General features: G+C 45.6%; 1 protein-coding gene across 1 annotated transcript in view; it reads right to left on the bottom strand.

The window, feature by feature from the left end:
* Positions 1 to 1,806: 1,806 nt before the first annotated feature.
* Positions 1,807 to 14,748, bottom strand: part of Stab2 (stabilin 2) — a 139,701-nt gene continuing 126,759 nt past the window's right edge. Inside the window, exons 64-69 of the mRNA XM_042693213.1 lie at positions 12,902 to 13,021; positions 11,626 to 11,766; positions 8,227 to 8,334; positions 7,269 to 7,391; positions 5,169 to 5,285; positions 1,807 to 2,439 (exon numbers count right to left, since the gene is read on the bottom strand). Coding sequence (XP_042549147.1) covers positions 2,389 to 2,439; positions 5,169 to 5,285; positions 7,269 to 7,391; positions 8,227 to 8,334; positions 11,626 to 11,766; positions 12,902 to 13,021 — 660 coding nt within the window. The 3' untranslated portion in view covers positions 1,807 to 2,388. The remainder of the gene's footprint in view (positions 2,440 to 5,168; positions 5,286 to 7,268; positions 7,392 to 8,226; positions 8,335 to 11,625; positions 11,767 to 12,901; positions 13,022 to 14,748) is intronic.

The following is a 14,748-nucleotide window of genomic DNA, read 5'->3' as shown; positions in this document are numbered from 1 at the left end:
TTTGTTTTTTGTTTTTTGGTTTTTTTTTTGGTCTGGTCATAGGGCCTGAACTCTGGGCCTGGGCGCTGTCCCTCAGCTCTTCAGCTCAAGGCTAGCGCTCTACCACGTGAGCCACAGTACCACTTCTGGATTTTTTTTTTGCTTATGTGGTGCTGAGGAATCGAACCCAGGGCCTCATGCATGCAAAGCAAGCACTCTACCCCTGAGCCACCTTCCCAGCCCCCAGCTTGGTTTATTTTTATTTAGTTTTGTTAGGGGAAAAAAAGTCCTAGAGGCTTTGACAAAATATGCTCACTCTACACTTTTGATTTATTTTCTATGTAATAATTAACTTTCTTTTCTTTCTTTCTTTTTTTTTCCAGTCCTGAGGCTTGAGCTCAGGGCCTGGGCACTGTCCCTAAGCTTCTTTTGCTCAAGGCTAGCATGCTACCACTTGAGGCACAGCACCACTTCTGGATCTTTCTGTTTATGTGGTACTGAGGACTCAAACTCAGGGCTTCATGAATGCAGGCAAGCGCTCTACCAACTAAGCCACATTCCCAGCCCTGATCATTACTTTTCAATAAGATGGACAAAATAGAGTTTTATTGTAAAGGCTGGATAAGGAAAATTTATTGATGCCTAGAGAGTTATATTTTTTAATGAGTATTTTTTGGTAGTATGTTTGCATGTTTGTATGTTTTGTTTATTTGAGAGGTTTGAACTTGATATTTTATTAGCTTTTCTACCCCAGCCCATGTAACTACTAAGTGTATCTAGGCCTCACCTTTCTTCTTTAAGTGTGGTTGCATTAGTGTTTTTCAAGTTTCCCCTCCATTCCTAACCTTTCCTCCCTCTGCCCAACGATCTCTTGAATAAGTAGCATAGTTGGGCATGATGGCACATGCCTAAAATCCCAGCACTCAGGAGGCTGAGGCAGGAGAATGGAAAGTTTAAAGCCAGCCTAAGCTACATAGTGCGAACCTATTTTGTCTTTTACATATAATGTCAGGTTCGTGTATATTGTTGCACATAGTAGGACTTTTTTTTTTTAAAAAAAGGGATTAATTATATGAACTATCACAGTTTGATCATTCATTTATCAGATGATAATTCCCTTGTGTGTGTGTTACTGAGTACTGAATTCAGGGCCTTGCAGTTATACTGTACTGCTTGAGCCATGCCCTAGTTTGTTTTTCAAATAGTCTTGTATTAACTTTGCCCCAGCTAACCTCAAACCAGGATCCTTTTACTGACTCTTCAGTGGCTGGTATTACAGGTACATACCACCACACCTGGTATTGATTCTACTTCTGTCGGTTAAGAATAATGATATTATGAACATGCATATGTAGGCTTTTGTGTGGATGTTTTCATTTCTCATGGGCATATATACATAGGAGTAGGATTTCTGGGTCATACAGTAATCCTGTATGTGGCTTTGTGGGGGAACTGCCACAGTTTTCCATAGTAGCTGTACCGTGTTACATTCTTACCAGCCAAGCATGAGGGTCCCAGTTTCTCTACATACTACTAATTATAGCCTTCTTAGTGGGTGTGGCATGGCATCTCATTGTGGGTATGTCCTTAATTTTGGTACCGGTTCTGGGGCTTGAACTCAGGGCCTCTGAGCTTTAGTGTTCAAGATTAATACCAAACCACTTGAGCCACTGCTCCACTTTTGGCTTTTTTGGGGGGGTAGCTAATTGGGGATAAGAATCTCATGGACTTTCCTACCCAGGCTGGCTTTGAACTGCAGTCCTCAGATCTCAGCTTCCTGAGTGACTAGGATCATAGACATGAGCTACTGGCACCTGACTGGCTCTGTCTTTTTAAACACACAAACAAGAAAACAAAACTGAATGAAGCAAGAATTCATCAAGCAAGATATGATGGCTAATTGAAAATTAGCTCAAACAAATGGATTTTGTTTTCAATATTTGCTCCTTTCCTGGGATGGTGTTTTGTTCCCTGAAATGCTCACTTTGTCTTGTTGACTTTATTTATTGAGCACATTGCACATGCCGGGCATGGTGCTGGGATATGAGGCTGAGGGAGGCCAGTCCCTCGTCCTCAGGAGCTTACAATCTAGTAGGAAATAAGACAGGATCTCAGTTACTCATCATGTAGGGAAGAATGTAGAATCAGCTGAAGGTACAAAGATACACAGTAGAGGCTCAGAGGAGGGAAAAGTCCCCCTGGTAGACTTTGTAACTGCATCCCCCACTCACTCACAGAATAACTCCCAAACAAAAGAAACGAGGTACAGCTTCTGAGAGCTTCTTTGTTAAAGATGCCCCAAGACCCTACATTTGTCAGAAGCCTCTGGTGCTGAGGATTTACTGTGGAGCCTTGACCATGCTGTGGTGGCCCACATGGCTGCCGTGGCTGGCTGCTTCCCTCTGGCTCTCACAGCGCCCCTAAGGGATCGCTGCTCTCCACCTGCTGTTCGTCAGCATCCTGGAAGAGACAGGGCAATGAAACAGTCACAGGGGGCACCCCAGAGCAGCAAAACACTTGCCAGGGAGCACATTTTCCCCTCCTAGGTTGAACCTTCTTTTAGCCCTCTGATCTGAGGGTTAAACCATGATTCTTCTGAGCACACAGGGTGGGAAATGGCTGTTGCATGTCTGGAGGTGGGGTTGGGTGGTAGGGAGGACTGCTCATGGGGCCGTGCTGGCTCTATTTGCTGTTGCCTATGTGGTTTTCAACACAGGCTGCATAGTCTTCGCTTCCTATGGAGGTGTGAGGATTCTATTCTACATTTAGCCAGACAGGCACCCTGTGAAAGGTGGTGATTAATATGACCATAAAAACTTCTTTCAGGCCGGGCGCTGGTGGCTCACGCCTGTAATCCTAGCTACTCAGGAGGCTGAGATCTGAGGATCGCGGTTCAAAGCCAGCCTGGGCAGGAGAGACTGTGAGACTCCTATCTCCAATAAACCACCAGAAAACTGGAAGTGGCGCTGTAGCTCAAGTGGTAGAGCACTCGCCTTGAGCTGAAGAGCTGAGGGACAGCGCCCAGCCCAGAGTTCAAGCCCCACAGCCGACCAAAAAAAAAAACAAAAACCTTTCAGGTTAAGACATACATCCTGAGCCTGGCACATGGGTTGCTGGTGAGTTTTGAGGAGACTGCAAATAGAAGCCACACCCCACATCCCCAGCCTCCTAACTGTCAGGATTCCTGTTACCAAAACATGTGTGCCACCTGGTCTGAACAGGTATAGTGGAATCCTGCTTCTACAATAGTCTATCTCGGTTCATGCACAGAGCTGATAGAGACCCCTTGGAGAAGAACACTTAGTTGAGAAGGCACGGAGCTCGTTTTCCCTCTGCTTTTTAAAAGGATGCTGATTTTAATATAATGAGGCCTGCAGAAGTAAACTCCTATTAGTTGATACATGCAGTTTAGCTGAACTCACCCTTGAAATCTAGACCACTTCTACACAGATTTAAACAAAGTAAAATTGATGATCTGGCTACTTCCCAAGGTATTGCAAAGATATTAAATCTGCTACTACTGGCAGAAAGAGCCACAGGATATTCATGCTGGTTTACTTCAGGAAAATAATAATGCTGATTGCATTGTTATACAAGCTTAAAAATAGTGCATGAAATCATTTTTGTCATCATTTGTCGCCAATTTGTTAAATTTTAGTATCTAAAATATGGCTCTGGTGGGGACTAATACAGGTGTATGCATGAGACAATCATAGCAGCTACCTGATTTGGTTAGTGTTGCATGAGGGTTAGATATACACAAGCCCAGATTCAAGTGTGTTTTCCTTGGTCCTCAGGAAGGCTGGCTGCTGAGCCAGTCAAGCTAATAAAAAAGGACACTGGCTTTCAGTTTTCTGATTGTTACAGAAGAGGAAAAATTAAGGAACTAGAGGTATATCTCAAGTGCTGTAGCTCTAGCCTTGAGACAAAAAATGAAGTGAGAAGATGAGGTCCTGAGTTCAAGCACCAGTACTGACACACACATGCGCACGCATGTGCGTGCGTAATCACACACACAAAACGCACACACTAAGTTCATTTCCTTGGTCCAGAATAGGACTGGGGAACAGATAGAATAGAATAGTTCTCAGTTCAGAATAGGAAGGAAGGAGTGGAGTTGTGGCTCAAGTGGTAGAGGGCCAGCCTTCATCAAAAAAGCTAAGGGACAACACCCAGTTCAGGCCCTACTACTGTCATAAAAGAGGAAAGAGGAGAGGGAGGGAGAAGGAGAGAACTCATGGACAAATGTATCTTTCACATTTAGGGTCTCCTGCCATGGGATCCCCTAGATGGAAGTCAGAGGAAGCCCCATTTAAGCTCAAGTGTGAATTAACTCTAGAAATAAGTCCGCATTTCAGGAAGGACCAGAGCAGATTATCCACCTAGATAGATATAAAAGGCCCCATTAAAAAAAGTAGTTCCAGGGCTGGGAAGGTGGCTCGGTGGTAGAGTGCTTGCCTTGCATGCGTGTGGTCCTGGGTTCGATTCTTCACCACCACATAAGCAAAAATAAAAAAGCCGGAAGTGGCGCCCAGAGTTCAGGCCCAACAAATGCACCTTCCCCCCCCAAAAAAAGAAAAGTAGTTCCAGCCAGGCCCCCATGGCTTAGGCCTGTAATCCTAGCTACTCAGGAAGCTGAGATCAGAATATCATGGTTCAAAGCCAGCCCGGGCACAAAAGTCCATGAGACTCTTATCTCCAATAAACCACTCAGAAAACCGGAAGTGACGCTGTGGCTCAAGTGGTAGAGTGCTTGCCTTGAGCTGAAGACCTGAGGGACAGCGCCAAGGCCAAGAATTCAAGCCCCACAATCGACAAAAATAAATAAATACATAAAATAAAAGTAGTTCCCAAAGCAAGAAGCAGTCTGCCAGCAGGTGGAGAAACCTATGTGCATATAAGTTTTAAAAAAGGATAGCTGAAAGAAAAACCCTTCTTAGAAGGCCTTGTGTCTTGTTTTGCACCTGCCACCTCATAAATGTTAGCGTTTATAGTAGTATTTCTGCTCAAGAATGTCACTTCATTTTGTTGTGACACTAACTGGTCATGACATTGGGGGCAGGAAGCTCTTAGTCCTTTACTTTGATTGTGCATGACTTCTGCTATCTCCTCAGAAGAACCCTGAGATTTACAGAATAGGTGCTTTTGGACCCACCTGAACCCCAAACCTGATGAAAGAGCTAACTCACCATGAAGGGATCGTAGGAAGGTTCTGAGGGTTCTGAGGTTGCGCTCTCATACGTGGGGTTCGAGATATTCTCAGACTGCTGTCTGCCAAAAGCTGCAACATCGATGTCCTCTTCTGACTGCTCAGAGAGATGAGCACAGGGGCTGAGAGCCAGTACTGACTTCAGCAAGCCATCCTCTGCCTCTGGGAATTTTGTCCTATTATGTACTGGAATTTGAAGGCAGAGCCTCCTATTTGCTAGGCAAGTGCTCTACCATTGTGCCATTCCCATAGCCCTTTTGCTTTTTTTCTTTTCTTTTCTTCCAGATAGGGTCTTTTGCCCAGTCTGGGTTGGGACTGTGATCCTGTGATCACAGACTGTGATCCTTCTATTTCCATTTCTGTCCATGTAGTTATTGTAGGCTTAGACCTTAGTCCATGCTACTCCTGGGAAGAGGAAGTTTGGTTATTGGGACTGGGCCCCTGAGGGAGATATCGAAGCCCTGGCTTCTCCTCATCTTTCTTTCTTTTTGCTTCTAGTCACCGAGGTGAGCAATTTTCTACCACGTGCTCCTGCCTTACTGCCTTACCACAGGCCCAAGGCCATGGCGCCATGGGCTGAAACCTCAGAAATCAGGAGACAAATGAGTGGGTTTTTTCCATGTAAGTTGTAGTGATCTCATTTTTTTTTTAAATTGTCACAGTAATGGAAAGTGACTGACACACAGGTCACTTGCTGGTCAGCTCAACATCTTGCTGTTGACCTGAGAGGCACTCAACCATGCGAACAGAGCAGAACAAGTTCTAAGCCTCCTGTAATGGGAGGGCCTGTGGTGGTGTTGAGCCTTAGGGACAAGTCCTGCAGTGCAAGTCCATCCTGGTGGATACTTGCCTGAAAAACCTTCCCAGGAGAGTGGGCCTCCTCAGATGAATGGTGACTCCATGGGACTCTGGTGAATTTGTCTCAAGCCAAACCCCTGGCACAGAGGCTGGGGGTGGGGGAGGGGTGGGAGGCAGCTTATACCTAGGAGCTCTTACTCCTTACCAAACTCTGCCTCAGCAAGGAAGAGAGGCTTGGATCTGCCATTGTGGGTCATGTAGGGGAAGAGACTCCACCCAGAAGGCAGGAGCCAAGGGGCAGGATGGCCACCTTTGCTGGTGTATCAAGTACTGGCTCCTGAGTGAGGCCCTGGGTCCGTAGAGGTAGCCCAGACCCCATGTGGTTTGTCCCTTTGTGAGCACACTGAAATGTGATCACTATTGTTGGAGGAAATTTTTTTTTTTTTTCCTGTGGGTCGTGGGGCCTGAACTCTGGGCCTGGGCGCTGTCCCTCAGCTCTTCAGCTCAAGGCGAGCGCTCTACCACATGAGCCACAGCACCACTTCAGCTTTTTCTGCTTATGTAGTGCTGAGGACTTGAACTCAGGGCCTCATGCATGCAAGGCAAGCACTCTACCACTGAGCCACCTTGCCAGCCCAGGGGTTTTTGTTTTTTTAAAGAAGCGATTAGGTTATTCAAAGAAGTGAATGCCTTGTAATAAGCTCTTACTCTTGCAGGACTGAGTTTCCACGTTGGGGTGGGGTGTCAGAAAGGGAGGTGTCTCTGCTGTTTTGCTTCTTTTTTTTTTTTTTGTCGGTTGTGGGACTTGAACTCTGGGCCTGGGCGCTGTCCCTCAGCTCTTCAGCTCAAGGCGAGTGCTCTACCACTTGAGCTACAGCGCCACTTCTGGTTTTCTGGTGGTTTATTGGAGATAGGAGTCTCACGGTCTCTCCTGCCCGGGCTGGCTTTGAACCGGGATCCTCAGATCTCAGCCTCCTGAGTAGCTAGGATTACAGGCGTGAGCCACCAGCGCCTGGCTGTTTTGCTTCTTTTGCAGCTTTCCTCCCCAGCTGGAGCAGCACAAGGCCCTGACTGGTAGCTGAGAAGATGCAAGCTCCCAGCTCCTGGATTTGTGAGACGCCCACCAGAACTGTAAGTCTAAATCTTTCTTTGTTGTTAAATACATCACTCAGCCAATCTATCACTGGGTTGATCGTAACAGCCCGGGTTACTATCACTATCTGTGAGAATAACAGGAAATGAACTAAGGCAACACCTGTGATTGTGTCCCCACTTTTCTTACCTCAAAATGCTGGAAGCCAATTGTTCTCCGGTTTAGCCGGAAGTAAGAATAGGCAGCCAGAGCAATTGCTGCGATGACCAGGATGATGGTGAAGGAAATCCCGGTTCCCAAGCCAGAGTGAGTCTGAATGCAGAAAAGAGAGAGGTCATTTTGGGAAGCAGATTCTTCCAGAGAGGTGCACTTCTGAAGTTCACCTCCTCTTGCTGATCCCAGGCATCTTGGTGTAACTGAGAGAAAAACTGATGGTAAGGTAATATGTATCCACCCCCCCTCACCCCCAATTACTGGCAGGGTTGTTCTAAACCCTTTAACTGAAATAACCCCATTTAGGTGTTACAGTAGTTCAAAGACAGGGAAATTATGATTGTTTCCTTTATTATGCTGATAAACTGGGGTACAGAGAGGTTAGGCACTTACCCAGGATCACACAGACCTAGTCTGGCTTTGGAGCTGATGTGCCTAACTACTATGTTATGGAGCCTTCCGGCAGCTAGCAGTTTACCCCCTCCTTCCTGCTTCTGGGAAACAATTAGAATACTAACAACAACAGTGACAGCCAACTTTTGAGAGCCTGTCCTATGTGCCAGGAACTTTGTATTTTATAGTTTTGGGCTCAGTTCTTTTCAAAGAAGGAGCCCCAATGTTGCGGATGAGGAAGTTGGAGCTCCCAGGTAGCGTAGAGTAGAGAGGCCATTGCAAAGTTCCTTTGGCTCCTTGTGGTCCCTCCTTTGGCTCATCCTTCCTCAACCTGGTGGCAGGTGCTGGGTTGCAGACCAGCCAGGGTGGAGCATCCTGAAAGCTAGCCCCCACAGCGGGGGGGGGGGGGGGGGGCGTGGGAGGTTCTCTAATCCTGATAGGAGGGAGCTGGTGGAGAAGGCTTCCAGTAGCAGCTTAGACAGTAGATACTAGGTTCTTTCTGGTTCTTTCTGGCCCCTCACAGTGAAACTTGGATACTCACTGCTGGGGCAGGAGGTGCTTTTAGAGGCTTGGAAATGACATGGATGATCCCATTGGAGGCAAAGATATCCCACTGCAAAATGGTTCTTCCATCCACAAACCGCGTCTCCTAGGGAAATGAGAAGGGAATAGCTGTACATCTGTGACCATCCCGGCCTTCTCCCCACATGGCAGCCCTTCGGTTTGGCTTCCTTGAGGCCCCAGAACCCTAGTGTCAGTCCTGTCTTCACTATCTGTTCATCCCAGAACATGTTGGTTGTTCTTATACCTCCAAAAAGCAGATCTAAGGGCAGCAGAGATCTCATTGCTGCAACCCTCTTGTAAGACACATGAGCTGCTAGAAGAAAAATGGTGTGTTCAGGGTCACCAAGATAGTAAGTGGCACCCCTCTGCTGAGTCATTGTCATTCATTATCACCTCAGTCATTATCGCTGTCATCACTACCACCACCACCATTATCATCATCATCATTGCCACCGTCATCACTGTCATTACTATCATCATCATCATAGTTATCACTGCCAGCCTCACCATGATCTTCACTATCATAATCACCATCACCATTGGTCAATGCCCTCATCCACACCGTCATTACCACCACCTTCATCATCACAGTCATCACTGCCATCAGCAGCAGCGATCGCCATCATCGTTAACATCATCAGCACAGTTATCATCATCATAATCACCATCATCACCATCACTATCATCGATATCACCACCACCCATCACCACTACCACCACTGCCATCTCTGAAGGGGTTCAGAGATGCCACTTAAAGATATATGTTAGGCATATTGAATTTCTTTTCTGGTTGAAGGTACTTGAGGAATAAAAGATTCTCTGACCTCCTGCTTTCTGTCTAAAAGCAGGTCATAGAATTTACTAATGAAGACGGGGCTCTTGCTCTCCCAGGAAGAGTAGAATGTTCTTATCACCAGTGACCAAGAGCTGATGTCAGAGTCTGTCTGTACAAACCATTGGTTTTTACTGTGACTTCTAGTTACGGTTCTACAATTTGCTCTTAGCAAACTATTTTGTAACTTCTTCACATACATTTTACTTTTGGTTGTTCATTTGTTTGAAAAGTATTTAAACTTGCTGGGCTGGTGGCTCACAGCTGTGATCCTAGCTACTCAGGAGGCTGAGATCTGAGCATGAGGGTTCAAAGCCAGCCTGGGCAGGAAAGTCCATGAGACTCTTCTCTTCAATTAACCACCAGGAAACCAGAAGTGGCACTGTGGCTCAAAATAGTAAATCACTAGCCTTGAGTGAGAAGAGCTCACAGACTGTACCCAGGGCCTGAGTTCAAGCCCAATGACTGACAAAAAAAATATTTAAACTGTCAGTCTTAACTTCGTCTTAGGGTCTTTGTGTGTGTAAGGATGGCCTTATATACATAAAATACTAAGTAGATTTTTGTAGGCTTTTCTACTGTGGATTTTTCTTATGCTAGTGTAATTTTAAGACTCAGTCATGGACTTTAAGCGTCTAGAAGGAAGGTTTCCATGTCTACCATTACCACGATTAAATTAACCACCATTACCTCCACTGTCATTAACACCTTCATCACAGTCTCCACTTAACAGATGAGGAGCGCAGAGGAGTTAGATAACTGTCTTAGTTCTTCCAGCTAACAAGTGGCAGATGCATGAATTCACATCGGGTCCATTTGATTGCAAAGCTATCCTGTCAATGTCTGGGATAGACTGACAAGCTGACAGAAACCAAGCTGGAGAACAAACAGCTTTGCTTGCAGTGGTTTAATTTCTCATTCTCATTACCAGCTTCTGAAGCTGGGCTCCTTGCCAAGGTGTAGGGGCTGTTTGCCTTTATGGTATGTATCAGTACCATCTCCTACCTATGGATCTAGAGTGTACTCTTTTTTTTTAATTTTATTTTATTTTATTTGAGAACATACTGTACAGAGGGGTTACAGTTACATGGGCAGGATAATAGAGTGTACTCGTATATAATAGTTGCCTTCCATTAGGCACCAATTGCATGCCAGGGCCTTTGGTTGTATTCAGGCTGTTTTCCCAATAAGCCATGTGGAGGGCTGGCCATGTGGTGGGTTGTTCCCTGATAAATTACTCCATATTATGTAGAAGAGCTTTCAGCTTCTGCCTTGGACTCAGTGACTCTACTTTACAAAACAGCAGTTTGCTTCATTTTGAATGCAACTGCTAAGGTAGAATGTCTTTACATCTTATTTATGCAAATAAACACCCACCATCTGTCCAGTACAACCCGTGCGGCTCGGACTGGTAAATGACTTATTTATGCAAATAAGATATTACTGCCTATGGAAAGCTCACCCAGAGCAGCACCTAGCAGGGATAGAAAGGCATCCACGGCCCGTCATGGGATCGCCCAGTACACGCAGCACAGGATCAGCAGGTGACAAATTCCCAGCTGCGTTCCTAGGGCTGCAGCTCAACTTGATCCCCCTGATGGATACAGCCCACTCGAATGGCCATTTGGAACTAGGTTTGTGCCTAGAACCAGCTCTGCACTTTAGTAGTCTCGTGCCAGGGTGGCTCTGTGACCCGGTTCATTATGTTGGTATGTAGCCACCTGCAGTGGCTTTGCATCGGTATCAGCATTCTGTACTCTTGCCTTCAATAAGGCCCCTTAGAACCCCACAACTGCTTTAACTCTTTATGATTCAGTTGCTGGTATCTACACTTCAGACTAGAATAAAGTATCTGAAGCAAGGGGCTGGTGGCTTCCCTTTGTAATCCTAGCAACCCAGGAGCCTGAGATTGGAGGATTTTACAATTTAAAGCCAGCTCTGACAGGCAAGTCCATGCAACTGTCATTTTCAATTACTTACCATCAAGAAAAAAAAAAGGAAGTAGAGGTGTGGCTCAAATGGTAGAGTGCCATCCTTGAATGATAATGCTAAGACAGTACCCATGCCCAGTGTTCAAGCCCCAGTAACAGCGCATACACACAAAAATCTGTCTCTGCAACAGTGCTGTGTTACAAATTACTCCAAAACAGTGGCAAAACAGAGATGACATATGCAATAACCACCTGTTACATCTGATGTTGGCATGCTCTAAGACCAGTCATGAGTGACTGTAGGTTAGACCTGCACAGGGCTGCCCTAGCACGCTAGCCTGGACAGGAGAGTCTTTCTGTCACCTTATGTATGATTATGTGAAACAGGATGTGTGATCTGATAGTTCATATTGCAAATTAAAATGCAAATAGAAGAGCCTGTGTTTACCAGTGGCCACAAATACCAAGCGAAGTCAGTAGTACTTTGGTCAATTGAAGCCAATGAATTTGAATTTGACATAGCTGGTGAATTTATTGTTAGCCAATATACGTGGAAAGACACAAAAGGGTCTGTCTCTGACATAGCTTGCTTATGATAGCCAAGATTTCCTACCTGTTGGAGCTGGTCCTGGCTGGTAGTGACGAGTAGCTGGCTTCCCAGCCTTGTCTGCAGGATGGTACCATTGACAAGGTCATTGTAGAACGTGATGTTGACATTGGCCAGGTGGTGCTCAATGTCCCGCCCAGACAGCGTCTGAGAGGAGAGGAGAAACATAAGAATGTTTGGTGTGTGTGTTCTGAGGCTGAAAAATACCAAGGAAAATACCAAATTTTTCTTGGGCATTGTTAGGCCTTGCAAAAGCTCCCCTATAGCTAGGATGTGGGGCTGAATGTCATCTGTATTGTCTAAAGCAAAGCTTTTTGGTGCTTCCCTAGGAAGAGTAGGTCTGGGCTGAGTACCAGGCAGACAGACACTCAGATAGCTGGCTAGGGCCTGGGAAGTTGGAATAAATCCTGTTCTGTCTGCCACCTCAAGGTTGATGTCAGTGGACTGACAGTATCAGTGACCCCTGTTCTTTACCCTTTCATTCTCTCTGCCCACGTAACTCTGCTTCCTACTCTTACATTTAAAAAATATATATATATTTAAAATTTTTCTTTGAGTAATTGTACAGAGGAGTTGTCACTCAACAGAGCAGTGTCTGACTACAATGCCTCTTGATCAATGTCACCCCTTTCAACATTCTCACCCACCCCTCCCAACGCCATCCCCCTCCCTCCCTTTTCTTAATTTGTAGGTTCTGTGTTCAGTGTTAGTCATGTAACAAAGCTATTTATGTATACAGTGCATCTTGATCTGTGCCATCCCTTCAACATCTCCATCCCCCACCCCCTTTGCCCTTACTCTTCCCAGTTCTGTGGCGTATACCGTGCATTCTCGTGTGCCTTCTAGTCATTTCCCCCTCTCATTCTTCTGCCCCTCTCCTCTTGTCCCACCTCCCTGGCAGGTATGCACCCTACTCTCACTCTGACTTAGTCATGCGACCTGTTTGTTGGCCAGTGGCGTGTTAGCAAACATGACCAGAGGTTTGAAAAGCACGAGTGAGATTTGAGTTTGCATTTGCCACTCTTGCTCCTGGCCATCTTCATGAGAACGTGCCTGCGCTAGCCTGCTGGGGCCTAAGAGCCCCGTGGCGCTGACCCGCCAAGACTCCAAGGCTGGTCTCAGATTGGAACGTGCCTAGACCGGAAGTAGCAGTGGGTTGGCCGATATATGAACAACGAAATTGTGTGGCCACTGTGTTCAGGGTCATTGGTGACGCAGCATGGTGGTGGTGCTGGGGAACTCATTCCAGCGTGAAGTGTGGACACTGGTGGACTTGACTCACCTCATTTTCCTGCAGCCCGCTGTTTTGTGGCACAAAGAGGGTCCCATGGATGGATAGGTCTGTCAGGTGTTTCAGAAATGCCTGGCCTTTGGCTGAGCTGTTGGAATAAGCCAGCACTTTCTGGAGAGAAGAAGGAAGCTGTCAGCGAGACCAGCCCTAGTGTGTGAACTGGGGTAGAGTAGAAATTAGGCAGTGCCCTCACATTATAGAGATCAATCATTTTCAGGCTGTGCCTTGAGCTCAGTGACTTGGCTTTAGGAAACAGCAGTTTGCTTCATTTTGAGTATAATGGCGGAAGCAGAATGACTCTATGTCTTGTTTGTACAAGTAAACAGCTGCCATCTGTCCAGTATGAACCGTAAGGGACTTATTTATGCAAATAGAACATTACTACCTATGAACAGCACATCACTACCTGGGCATATCAAACTCATTATCAGGAAAATCAGTTGGTGAGGTTATGAAATACACCTGACCAACCTTCTCACCCGCATCATCTTAAAGGTTCTAACACTCCTAAGGCACACTCCTAGAGTACCTAACACTGGCTTACAGTAAATCTAGGAACTGCCATCAGATCATGGGTTTGAATCCCAACTCTGTTCTTGGGGTTTCAGCTCAGCATGCTCTGTCCCTCCCCTTTCACCCCTGCTTAACAAGACCCACTAGAACCAGTTCTGCACCTAGAACTGGCATCGTGTCTGGAAGCAGCTCTGTGCTGTGGCAGCTAGTGTCAGATCAGCTCTGCAGTTGGCTTCATTATGTTCCATCTGTATCCGCTCTCAGCTCTTGCCATTTAAAAGACACTTATAAACCCTGCAACTGCTCCAACCCTTTCCTAGGCATTTGTGTAAAGTAGAACATGTGGTCTGAGAGTCAATATCAGTGCTTAACTTGAAATAGAAGAAACCGTGTTTGCCAATGGCCCGAATACCAGGTGAAAACAGTAGAACTTGGCAAAATGAAGCCAGCAAAACTGACCTCACCTGTGAATTTCTTGTTATTCAACACATGCTGGCATTGTGAGAAGATGCAAACATGTTTGCTTATATTTCTCACATAGCTTACTCGTGACAGGTGTCTGGAAAGGCTCATGGGGATTTGTGATTTTAGCCTCAAGTCTTTGCTGTTTCTTCTTGCTGTCTCTTGGGAGAGTTTTAGGAGGCCTTTTCCTTTCCTTGAAGAATCCTATGGTCCTAGACCATTCTCAGCTTGATGGATTTGTTTGTTTCTCTCCACTTCCAGCTTGACATGTTCTTTTTCCACTCTATTTTGGTTATGGTTTTCTGATTTTCTAATTGGTTAATCTCTGCTCTCAATTTGGTTATCTGGCTTCGTCTAGTAGCTTTAGGTCCCATTTTTTCTTGTTTTTCTAGCTGTTTTAGTTGCAACATGAGATTATTTACTTGGTCTGTCTCCATTCTCTTGATGTGGGCACTGAGGGCAATAAATTTGCCCCTCAGGACTGCTTTTGCTGTGTCCCACAAGTTTCTTTGTGAGGTGTTTTCATTTTCATTGAGTTGTAGGAAATGCTTTATTTCTTCTCTGATCTCTTCTGTTACCCAGGCCTTGTTAAGGAGTGTGCTGTTCAATTTCCATGTATTAGAGAAATTTCTGCGGTATGCTTTGTTATTGAGAGCTAGCTTGATTCCACTGTGGTCAGATAGGATACAGGGGATTATGTCGATCCCTTTGTATTTGCTTAAGTTCCTTGAATGAACTATGATATGGTCTATTTTGGAGAAAGTTCCATGAGCTGCTGAGAAGAATGTGTACTGTGTTGTTTTAGGGTGAAATACTCGGTAGATGTCAGTTAATTCCGCTTGAAGTATGGCCTCACTTAATTC

Source organism: Dipodomys spectabilis, unplaced genomic scaffold (assembly GCF_019054845.1).
Source record: "Dipodomys spectabilis isolate Male_0828 unplaced genomic scaffold, ASM1905484v1 ptg000163l, whole genome shotgun sequence".
Classification (NCBI taxonomy): Eukaryota; Metazoa; Chordata; class Mammalia; order Rodentia; family Heteromyidae; genus Dipodomys; species Dipodomys spectabilis.
The sequence above is the reverse complement of the archived record's forward strand: the minus strand, read 5'-3'. Positions and strand labels throughout refer to the sequence as shown.